The 12,432-nt window shown below is 38.7% G+C and overlaps 1 protein-coding gene across 15 annotated transcripts in view; it reads left to right on the top strand.

Moving 5' to 3' along the window:
• EPSTI1 (epithelial stromal interaction 1) overlaps window positions 1–12,432 on the top strand; it is a 308,217-nt gene that overhangs the window by 97,075 nt on the left and 198,710 nt on the right. For all 15 annotated transcript variants that reach the window (XM_031655815.1, XM_031655810.1, XM_031655809.1 and 12 more), the window contains 2 exons: window positions 1,419–1,492; window positions 6,768–6,867. In XM_031655815.1, the coding sequence (XP_031511675.1) occupies window positions 1,419–1,492; window positions 6,768–6,867 (174 nt within the window). The remainder of the gene's footprint in view (window positions 1–1,418; window positions 1,493–6,767; window positions 6,868–12,432) is intronic.

Genomic DNA, 12,432 nt, shown 5'->3' with positions numbered 1-12,432 from the left:
CTTTTTCCATTGTAGGTAGTCAAAAGACGATACAGTTTTTTAAACATTAAGAAATGAATAAACATGCATACTATTAAGAAGAAGATAATTACTGACAAAACCACATGCAGGAATTGAAAATGATGGTGGAGACGAGGGAGAGGACAGGAGCTTCTTTCACATCGGTATACTTGGTAGTACTGATAAGGAGTACTAATACTTGGTAGACTAAAAAACGATCCTGTTGTACAAGAGAGAGACTTGAGCATAAAACTTGGCAGCTAGGTGCATAATAAATGCTTATCGAGTGGGCAAATATTATTCACTGATTCAAAAACTCAAATATTATTCAATGATTTCCCCTTGGTGTTATGTAGGAATTAGAGTTAAGTAATGTGCTTTAGGGATTGATGAGCAATTTATTTGGAATATCACAGTATAAGAAACAAGTCTTTTTATTTTGGGGGACTGTGGAATATTAGAGGGTCTTTGAACAAAGTTAATAAAATGTCAACCTGAACTCTGAGTTTTTTGTATACTTTTCATCAAGGAAGTTTGGGAGTTAAAACAACAATAGCAACCTTTTATTGGTATGTGTTGATTAAGACACAGTATTTTCTCTACCAGAAAGTCTCTCTGACTCAGGCACTGGTATATGACTTGGGCCTAATAATTTTCTTCTCTTTGCATTTTTTTTGTCTTTGAAATGGGATTAAAATTTATTCTGCCTTAGGGTAGACAGTTGGGTATTAGAGAAATCCTGGGATTGGTTCTTTGGTATAATACTGTAAACATAGTAACTGGGTCTGGAAGTTAAGTTGCATCTTCCCAGAAGATAAGCAGACTGTTGGAAGCTAAAGATGTAGTTATAATAATGTGATTTATATGAAGCAAACTATCTCCTCCAGAGATCTCAAAGTTCTGCTGGTATTAAGAAGTAACTAACCAATAATAAGTGATTGCTTATTCTCCAGGATAGAGAATGTTTTATTAAGAGAATTGTACTACAAGATTGAGTCCAATATTTATTTGTAAGTTGCTATGAATTTATTAGGAAAGAAATGCTAGAGAAATACCAAGAAATAGTATTGTGTGATATTCCTGAAGGAACTAATTTGATTTTTTCTCTGTAAGACATAGATGAATTTGACTTACATTGTATTTTTCTCTGTTTGTGTTGTACCTATTGGTCTATTATCTTGACCATGCACATTGGCTTTTAATCTAGCGATTTTACACTCACAGAGCAATTCTGTTTGACTAAGCCACAGTTATTTGCTACCTATGTATATAAGAAAATAATTTCACATCCAAATAGTACTTAAGTAAAAGTTTCAAAAATGAAATACCAGTTGAGGTTAAATATGTAATTGATTTGGGTGTCTTCTGTACAACCGTGTTAATTGAAAACCATATTTTAAAACTTTTATTGTTCCTAGAGTGAATTACTGGAACTTAAGCGGCAGCAGCAAGAGGAAGAAAGAGCCAAAGTCCAGCAGACTGAACACAGGAGGTATAACTGGCTAATAAAATAAGCATCCTTGGTTAAATCAATTACCTACAAAGTTTGTACAGTGTTTTAGGAAAACATTACAGTAACATTATTATTGTGGTTTTGGAATGTGTATTACATTTAAATCTGTTGTTGAGATGTGATGTATGTATGAGGTATGCCAGCTGCTACATATATGAGCACACACACGTGTACATATGTGCATGCACACAAATATCCAATTTTCTTGGATAGGTGGCATAAACTCACATTAGGAAACTGAATCATGTTCTTAAGCTGTGTGTTCAATTAAGGTATGTTTAATTTTCCTTCCATGGGACAGAGCATCCTAATTTGAGATGATGCTGTACCATTTATAGACTTAATTACAATAATTACGTTAATATAGATGGTCAGATACCCATACTTGAGTACAAAAGCTCAGACAAAAACTCATTAAAGTTATTTAATATTGACAAATACATTAGAGAAAAAAATCTTAGAACCATTAAGTAATTTTCAAATAGTCTGAGCACTCTCCATCTTAATCCTAATGTCAGACTTAAGAATACCTAGTAAAATATCATGTTACTGTTGGGACAGTGCTAATAAGCACCATATTGTCTGCCATTATTATGCTAAGATTTCTAGGGGGGACACGGGTTGTTGGAGTTCATTAGGGGTGTACTTGAGTATCTTGGAGAAGAATGTAAGGGTTTTCACAATGTAAAGGAACAAATTCTTTTGATAGTGAATGGCTTCTTTTATGTATTTAACCTTCTCACTGTCACTAATGTGTGTTTTTAAGTTATGGTGGTTTCATTTTCTAAATGAGAGACTTTAAAAAGCGTTCAGTGGAAGTGCCCTATTCTGATGGTGCCTCTACCTGTGGGCGGCGGCCTCACATTTATTTGACTGGACTATGTTGTTCCCATAGTCCAGTCAAAATAGTTTTAAAACTACAAATGTGAGTTATATATTTTTTCTCTTATTTAAGGAAATATCAAAACTCTGATATGTTGGTTAGGCTACATTGTTGGATAAGATGGTGGTAGGGAAGGATGCTAACTATTTATTATAAAGTAGGCCATAATTTAGTCATTTTATTACTGTTTTCTTTCCTTCCTTCCCTCCTTCTCTTTCTCTCTCTCTCTCTCTCTCATTTGAGACAAAGTCTCACTCTGTTGCCTAGGCGGGAGTGTAGTGGTGGGATCTTGGCTCACTGCAACCTCTGCCTCCCAGATTCAGGTGATTCTCCTGCCTCAGCCTCCTGAGTAGCTGGGATTACAGGCACATGCCACCATGCCCGGCTAATTTTTGTATTTTTAGTGGAGATGTGGTTTCACCTGTTGGCCAGGCTGGTCTTGAACTCCTGACCTCAGGTGATCCGCCCGCCTTGGCTTCCCAAAGTGCTGGGATTACAGGCATGAGCCACCGCACCTGGCCTATTTTTAATTTAAAATACTTTCTGTTTAAAAAAACACTTGATATTGTATTTATAAACTGATTGCCAGTAGTAGCCAGTTATTTCTCTGGACTTCTGAGGATTAATTGAACTGTAAGACTTTAAGCATCTTAAACATAGTGATGTGTCACATTAATAGGCTCCATTGCTAAAATATTTATCTTTGATGGGCACCTAATAAACACCCAAGCTATTTGATTAGAGGTGGAAAAGATAACTTTTTTGTTATAGGAATCTTGGCTCTCATTCTTTATTTCCGTATTATTGAATACCTAAATATTGGTGGGGCTGTTTAATTTCTATATGTTATTTTCTCTTTCTTTTGATTCTACTTAAATAGATCCAATAAATGTATAGCTCCAAATTTAATCCAAGAAGAGATTTTTCTAGATAATAAACTCAGTAATTAGTTTTGAAGTCTCTGATCAAGTTATTAAATATATATTTTATGCTCTTCATCAATTTTTGAAAAGAGCTTACATTTGTATTGCCTTCAAAGCGTGCCATGAGCTTTCCCATGTTATCATGTGAGACTACATATTCAATGAACTCTTAATAAAATAGCCGTGTCCATTCTTACTCAAGGCAACACCACAAGCTATATAGTATGTGTGTAGGGGATGTAAATTAGGTTTTCTCCAGAGGCACAGTTTTATTGGCATCAAAAAGACCACGTGCTTTCTACAGTTTAAAAGTTCACATTGCAGAAAACTCAACTCTGAGTGTTATAATAGAAAGCTGTGAGATTCCTGACAAGCTTTTCAATGAACCTGTAATGAGCTTGAGTGCACCTGGCCCTGACGCGTTGTAAGTATTTGAGTAGGAGAAGACAAGTAGAAACTCTGGCAAGAAACGAGAGAGCATGAGGGTCAAGGACTTGAAAGGATTTGGGCCGTGAGGTGAAAACTGGGATGAACTGAAGTGATTTATTCAAACTTAAAGCATCCCTGAATAATAGTTTTTATCCAAATTAACCCTCAGAAGAAAACCCAGAGCACAACTTTGACCGCAGGAGCATGCATGCACTTTCTAAAACTATTCAACAAAAATAGAAATTGGTTCTTTTCCCTCCCATTTAGATTCTTGATAGGAATTGAGAGAAGCAAACTCTTTTCCCCTCATTATCTCTGGCTGACTCACACTGCCGTGGACATAGGCAAGTTGAGGACACTCCTATAGCATCAAAGAGTGCTCAACCACTCTGATGTCCTCTTAGTAACTGACGCTCAAAAGTGAATCACATTACCTTACGTCTTCGTGACAAGGCATCGGTCTTCGCAGGGTTTGAGTGAATTGAGAGCAATTGCCAGTGAGCTGTTTTGCAGTCTGCACTCATCATCCATGTTGTTTTCAGGGGTAAAGAACATGTGCCAGGAAGATTTGTTCATTCAGTAACTACATTATCAGGTCACGTTCCATAAAGGTTTAGTTCTAGGTCCCGGGAATAGGGCAAAACATGGCAGAAGGGGTCCCTGACCATGTGGAAATTATAATCTGGAGGAGAGAAATGGAAGTCCACAATCAAAGGCACTGTTATTTCAGATGGTGATGTGTACTGTGAGGACCATATCACAAGGGGATATTAAGGAAGAAACTGGAGGTGATAGGTTACTTAGGAAAGCCTCACTGCAGAGGTGACATCAAAGGAAAAGGAAGAACCAGCCACATAGAGACTGGGGGCAGATGCATGGACTTAGATGGCCTACGAACAGGGGAGAAGCAAGCACAGACGCTCTCAAGTGCAAATGAGCTTGGACTTTTTGAGTCCCAAGTGATGGGATTTTATGATTATTTTATTTTATTTTTGATTTTTATTATTTTTTTAGACAGAGTTTTGCTCTGTCACCGAGGCTGGAGTGTAGTGACATCATCTCCACTCACTACAACCTCTGCCTCCCGGGTTCAAGTGATTCTCTTGCCTCAGCCTCCTGAGTTGCTGAGACTACAGGTGTCCATCACTGTGCTGGGCTAATTTTTGTATTTTTAGTAGAGATAGGGGTTTTGCCAGGTTGGCCATGCTGATCTCCTGACCTCAAGTGATGCACCCGCCTCGGCCTCCCAAAGCGCTGGGATTACAGGCATGAGCCACCACACGTCACCCCATGTGATGGGATTATAGTGAGTGAAGAAGAGAATAATAGTCAGTGAGGGAGGAAAGGTAGGCAGGAGCAAGATAACACAACATTTTATAAGCCAGTTTTATTCTAAGACCAATGGGAAGTCATGGGAGAATTTTAAGCTAAAGGAAGACAAGATTTCTTTCATAATCTAGTAAGGTTGTTGTATGGGGACTAGATTACGGAAGGTGGGAGTGAAAGCACTAGCAAGGTGAAGAGGAGATAGTAATTTAAACTAGAATGGTATCCATGGAAAGGAAAGCGTGAATTTAGGATGTGTTCAGGAGGTAGAGCTAACAAGCCTTGCAGTGGTTTGGGTGTGGGGTGGAGGATGCTGAATGAAAGCCCATCTTTGTTAAAGACAAAAAAGACTGGATAAGAACAGCCCCAGGCATGTAGGCAGTCCAGGATACCAGTGGTTGTGTTGTTTAATGGGGAGCAGGGTCATTTTCCTTTTCTTGATAGTCAAGTCTCCAGCGAAGTTGGATACTATTCTATCTGCACACTGACAGATTCAGAGAAGGTGACTTAAACATGGAGCTTGGCAGTGAAACAGGCTGACTAGAATATGGCACTTGGATGGATTTTATGGTAAGACAGGAAAGAAGCTTTACAATAGCTGAGGTGGAACCACAGCCCGATGGGACCTAGAGTTGTTGAGAAACAGCAACTGAACCCACACACGAATGGCATCTTAGCTAGCACTGAGCAAGCACAGACACACAAAAACCCCCTCCAGCCTTTGACTTCGCCACCCAGCGTTTATTTTCCTCAAAGTTCCCAAACCTCCCCAGTCACTGGCCTGTAGCCACTCACCATGACCACATTCTGCTTATCTTCATGACTGAACGAGAGTCTCCTGTGACTGATTCCTGCCTTCCGTCTTTCCATAAATGTATATTTGCTGCTATGCACCAGGCGTTGTGTTTCTGCTTCCAAGAAACACAATTATTTCTGCACTTCCTAAATAATCTGTTGATATCATAGGGTACCTATTGCAGTGCCATTTCTTCAGCTTCCAAGTCCCTGACTCTATTCAGCCATACGTGGGCAACTCAGAGCATGGTGTTACCTGTGATTTATTATTTTAAATTTAAAAATTGTAATATGAAACACAGAAAGTTCCATAGAGCAGATATTTATAATGATTCATTATAAAGTGAACAACCAGGTAGCGAGCTCCAGAAATAGAATAATATAACCATCACCCTACTACCTTCCATTTCATTTCTGCTTTTCATGTGTGGGGTTTACTTTAGCAAGACTGGCAGTGGAGTGCAGGGAACATGGGAAGGACATCTGTCTTGCAGCAATAATGCCATAGAGCTATCTTTGGTGGTTCTTCATGTTTTGGTTCGTGCTGAGGCTTCTGTCTTTCTCCAGCCTCTGAGGTTCATACCTGGCATGACTCTGAGGGCTGTAGTTTCTTCCTTGAACTAGGGTCTTGCTGAACTGGTAGGAGATGAGTGCCTGAAACTCTCAGGTCAAGAATTCATACCCCCTTTGGCTTGAGCCAAGATTGGCACTATTTCCAGTAAAGAGCGGTTAATAGCGTGTCATATGTTTAGTATGAAGAGAAGTTTCTGTAGATTTATTCTAAGCTGAAGCCAGGAAGCTATCCCCACGGTCAGTTCACACAACACATTAGGTTCTCAGAAATCTCTCAGCCCTGCAGCAAGCTTTCTACTCACACACATTTTTCATTGTTTTAAAGGGTAAATAATGCTTTTCTGGACCGACTCCAAGGCAAAAGTCAACCAGGTGGCCTCGAGCAATCTGGAGGCTGTTGGAATATGAATAGCGGTAACAGCTGGGTGAGTTTTTTCTTTTCTCTTAAAAAAATCATCTTTGAATGTTGAAGAATAAAAACAATGAGAATTTTTAATATATGTTTTGGCCTTCTCCCCAGATATTATGTTTTTGTTGTTGTTATGCTGTTCAGCAGTGTGATGGGCAGTCAGCCAGGGGGATTACTGTAAATTCCACAATAGCTTCTGAGAGAGGGAGAAAGTCCTGATTTCAGCTCTGGCCAATCACAATAAAAAATGACACCTGGCCTTTGTTTTCAGCATGATTGCCTGGACTCTAAGGCTTTTATCATCCCTTGCCCAGACCTACAAAAAAACAAATGAACATTTTTTTTTTGAGAAAGATTTTAAATGAAATATGGTTATAAAAATAATACGCATTCTCTAGTAATACATTCTTTCAGTCAAACTAACACATCAAAGAAACCAGTAGTTAATTTTTCACTACAAAATGATTTTTTAAAAACCCTATAGCAAAAGGCACTTTTAAAAAATGAAATATCCTTACATATTTCTGTGATGAAAACCTTGCAACTGTGCTGTAATATGTGTTTAATGTATTTTGTGTGCATGATATATTATCGAATGAGCACCAAAGCTTTGGAATATATATAATTGTGAGGTTTGCAATGTGTATAAAATCAAAAACTAAAGACCATAGGCCTTACAGTTTAGTTGAAGTCCAAGTGCATAACTGCCTTCTCTCTCTCACACTCACTCCCTTTATATACACACACATCAGATAGAAATCTGTAAACTGGTAAAAATACAACAAAATAATCAAGTGCTTGCTGACCTAGAAAGTCTAGAGAAGATCTTCCTTTAATAAATACTCGACAGACCAACGATCATGTTTGAGAAGTCAATCTGTTAGAAATCTTGTAGTATGTACCTTTGAAAGACATCTGGTAATCTAGTAGTTTAAATTGAATGGATTTTATAAATGTATACATATTTAAGATAATTGAACATGAGCAAATTTGCAGAGAACGCTTCCTGGATGTGTCTATTTATCCCTAATATATACTCATTTGTTACACTCTGGCATTCAGAATAGGGACAGTATGGAACAGAGAAAATAACTGAAACACAGGATCTTTGCATTGTGCGATGCAATGTACACATACTGTCTTGTAACAATATGTGAGTAGGAGTCATGTGGAAAATGGGCCATTGTGAGTTGAAGACATTATCCAAGCTTGTATAACTTAGTTGTGAAACACGATTGGACTTTAGATTTTGTCAGGGCTTGGAAACACGCTGTATGGTTGTCATTTCTTCTCTATGGAAACGCTCTTAAAACTTAGAAAGTATCTATCTGCGGCTGAGGGGAAGATGATGGGAGGGCGTAAATGGATATCACATAGGCTTCTGAGGACGTGAGGATGTGGCAGTCTGGCTCACCAATGACTATTGGCAGGCCTTAGTGAGCCACAAATCTCTACTTAGATTCCTCACAGATCAAAGAGAGGAGCATTGTTTTCTCATGATGTAATAGCGAGGATGATTGGGTGAAATTTTTAGTAGGATGGGCATATCCAAGTCCAAAGAGCTTATCAGTGCTTTCCTTACTTAAAAGAAGCAGCAAGAGACATCTGGGAAGTTCCTCAGGCGCCCACCTTCACCTCTATTGACCTCCAGACATCTGCACTTCTGTGCTTGCTTTGCTTTATGATTTATCTTCTCCACCTCCAGGAGGACTTTGTTCTAATAATACTCTCTCCTCTCTACTGAATTGCTGAATGTTCCATCTCAACTAGAACACTTCCATCAGCATAAAATATAAATCAATGATCAATTCTGTTGATAGCACATTTCCGAACTCTTGCTACTGCCCTGTTTCTGTGTCCTCCTTCAGACTAAAACATTAAAAGGTGCCTATCCCTGCTATCTCTAATTTCTTTATTTTTTCTTAAACCCACTCTTATCAGGTTTTAGAATCTACCCATCAAAAATAATGTTCTTTTCGTGGTCACTAAAAGTGTTCACATTGCAAAATCCAACGATTATTTCTCAATCTTCATCTTTTGACTGCTCGCCATTCTTTGTCACGGTGAATCACTCCCTCTTCTTTGAAACCGTTTCTTTACTTAGCTTCTGGGACACTGTACTGTCTTGGGTTTTCATATACCTCTGTGATAACCCCTTTTCATTCCTCTTTGCTGAACTCCTTGCATCTTCCTGCCCTCTCAACAGTGAAGTGCCTCCGGGATCTACTTTGGACCACTTTCTGAACTGATGTTCACTTAATACCTTGATGACCTCTTTCATTCTTATGAAATTAGATGCTCGCTATATGTTCATAACTCCCAAGTTTCTATTTCAAGCCCAGACCCCTTCCTCCAAAGTCCAGACTTGTGTACCCAGTTGCCTACCCCACACATCTCTACTTATCCAAGATATGTAATACACATTTCAGCCTTAACATGTCTAAAACCTAACCTTTGATCCCCTTTACCCCAGTGCTCTATCTGCACATTTTCCTGTTTCCATAATGGTGCAGTCTCTCTCTCACACCCACACAGCTAGCCAACAAATCCTCTTGACTCTTCCTTCCCAGTACATCCAATTCAACAGCTTCTCACCATCCTCATCATCATTATCCTGCTTCCAGCCTCTCTCAGTGCTCATCCAGATACTTGTAGTAGTCTCCTAGATGGTTTCCTTACTTTCACAATTACTTACCTACAGTCTGCTCTCAATACAAGAGTGACAGAAGTCAGATTCTGTCTCTGCAATACCCCTCCAATGGCTTCCACCACCCCCCAAATCACTTTTAGTAAAAGCCGAAGTCCTTCCAGCAGTCTACCAGGTGCTGCATGATCCAGACCCCTTCTTAGGCCTCTGGCTCTCCTCCTTCATTTTTCTCTCTAGCCACACCAGCTTTCTTGCTGAGACACTGGCTGCTCTGTCTATACTATTCTCCATAATATCAATATGGTTTGTCCTCCTTCATTTACTTTCTTGAATTCCACGGTCTCAGTGAGGTTACTTTGGCATCCTAGTTAAAGCTGCTGCCTGTCCTCTCACTCTGGCTCCTGCAGTTCCCTTTCTAGGCTCCCCTCCCTTTTTCTATAGCACTCTTCAACTTCTAACATACTTTTAAAACATAATTTCTTGTACGTTTTGTTGACTGTTTACTCTTCACCTCTCCCTGTGGTGACTGATGTATATTCCACGTTCTACAAGGGCGGGACCATTGGATTGTTGTGTTCACTGACGTATCCCAGGCATAAAACAATAACTGGAACTTACCGCACACGCAAGGAAACAAGTGGTTGTGATTCAACATCACAAACACAACAGACAGACTGAGGGCCAGATGATTTCATGTGCTAAAATGATTAGATACTGAATTTAAAAAACATTTGATGAAATAAAAATTGAATTTGAAATAATGAGCAAAAAATAAGAGACAATGAAAGACAACCAAGCAGACTTGAAAAAGAATTAGACCAAAATGCCATTTCTTGTCAATTATTTGGCAAAAAGAACCCTAAAAGATTGACGATATACTCTGTCAGCAAGGCTGTGGGGAAAAGGGTACTTTACACTCATTGGTGGACATGCAAAGTGATACAAACACTATCAACAGCAATGTCTTACTGTCTTCCCATTAAACAAAGACCAGGCCTATACATATTAGAGCAAAATTCTATTAAACTTTCAAGGAACAAATTATTTCAAATGTCTAGAAAGTTTTTCTGATTAAAAAGAAGGAAGTATTATTCAAAATGATTAAGCAGGTAAATGTGACTTTGAATTAAAATTAGACAAAGACTGTATAGAAAAAAAATAGACTCAGTATCACTTATAAACATAGATTCAAAACAATCACAAGATTTTGACAGGATAAATATGAAAAAGCATAACATACCCTGATGAGATAGGATTTATGCCAGAATTGCAAGCTTGGCTTATTGCAAACAAAACAAAAAACCTACTGAGATAATTTACCTCATAAATTATAAAAGAAACTCCATATGATCATCTCAATGAGTACAGAAAAAGCATTTGCTAAATTACAATACTCATGGTAAAATCTTCCAGCAAACTAGGAATAGAAGGGAAATTTCTTTGCCTCATAAAGGGATCAAAACTGTATAATAATAAAAAAACATTAAAAATATTTCTGTTAAATAAGAGATATAAAGATTGAAAAGGGGGAAAAAACCTTTATAAATCACAGATGATGCAATTATTTACATAAAATCCAAAAGAATTTACATTCAAATTATTAGAAGGAAAAAATGCTTGGCAATGTTGGTAGATGTAAGATCAATATGTAAAAACTACGTTTCTACACATTAGGAATAAATAAATCTAATTAAAAGATCCAATCAAAGATATGCATGACCCTTTTAAAAAAATTCTAAAATTGGCTGGGCATGGTGGTTCACACCTGTAATCCCAGCACTTTGGGAGGCTGAGGCGGGCAGATCACGAGGTCAGGAGATCGAGATGATCCTGGCTAACATGGTGAAACCTCGTCTCTACTAAAAATTCAAAAAAAATTAGCTGGGCGTGGTGGTGGGTGCCTGTAGTCCCAGCTACTCGGGAGGCTGAGGCAGGAGAATGGCATGAACCCAGGAGGCGGAGCTTGCAGTGAGCTGAGATGGCTACACTGCACTCCAGCCTGGGTGGCAGAGCGAGACTCCTTCTCAAAAAAAGAAAAAAAAGAAAAAAAATTCTAAAAATTTTGTAGAAAGATATTGTGGAATAAATAAATGAAGAGTTATACCTTGTTAATCGATAGGAATGAGCTCTCAAATAAGTTATAGATTCAAATAAATTGTAATCAAAGCAAAGAACCAAGAGTAACCAATTCACTCCTAAAGACAAAGAAGTATAGATGGGAACTTAATTGTGTATTTAGTGCGGTATGCAGTTGGCACCAGCACACCCAACATTTCTGAATTTTTAAATTTTTTTGTATGACAGAAGGGGTAGAGCACATCACTGGGGGAAAACAGACTTTTCAACAAATGCTGTTGGGACCATTGAGTACTTACATGGAATTAGGTCCCGACATAATTCATAACATTTCTAAGTGGATTAAAGCTTCTAAATAGGAGGGAAGACTTTTACATTTTAGAAAATAAGACAGGCTATTTATAAAATAGAGCTGAGAAAGGATTTTGTAAGACCCAAGGTATAAACCAAGGAAAAAAAAACCAAAAAAGTAACCGTACCTACATTAAATTTTAAAACATCTGTTCATAAAAGAATATCATACAAGCCGGGCGCAGTGGCTCAAGCCTGTAATCCCAGCTCTTTGGGAGGCCGAGACGGGCGGATCACGAGGTCAGGAGATCGAGACCATCCTGGCTAACACGGTGAAACCCCGTCTCCACTAAAAAATACAAAAAACTAGCCGGGCGAGGTGGCGGGCGCCTGTAGTCCCAGCTACTCGGGAGGCTGAGGCAGGAGAATGGCGTAAACCTGGGAGGCGGAGCTTGCAGTGAGCTGAGATTCGGCCACTGCACCCCAGCCTGGGCGACAGAGCGAGACTCCGTCTCAAAAAAAAGAGAATATCATACAAAAGTAAGAAGAGAGGACATAAATTAAACT

The sequence above is a fragment of the Papio anubis genome, chromosome 15 (genome assembly GCF_008728515.1).
Source record: "Papio anubis isolate 15944 chromosome 15, Panubis1.0, whole genome shotgun sequence".
Classification (NCBI taxonomy): Eukaryota; Metazoa; Chordata; class Mammalia; order Primates; family Cercopithecidae; genus Papio; species Papio anubis.
Note: the sequence above shows the minus strand (reverse complement) of the source record. Positions and strands in the feature narration are given on the sequence as shown.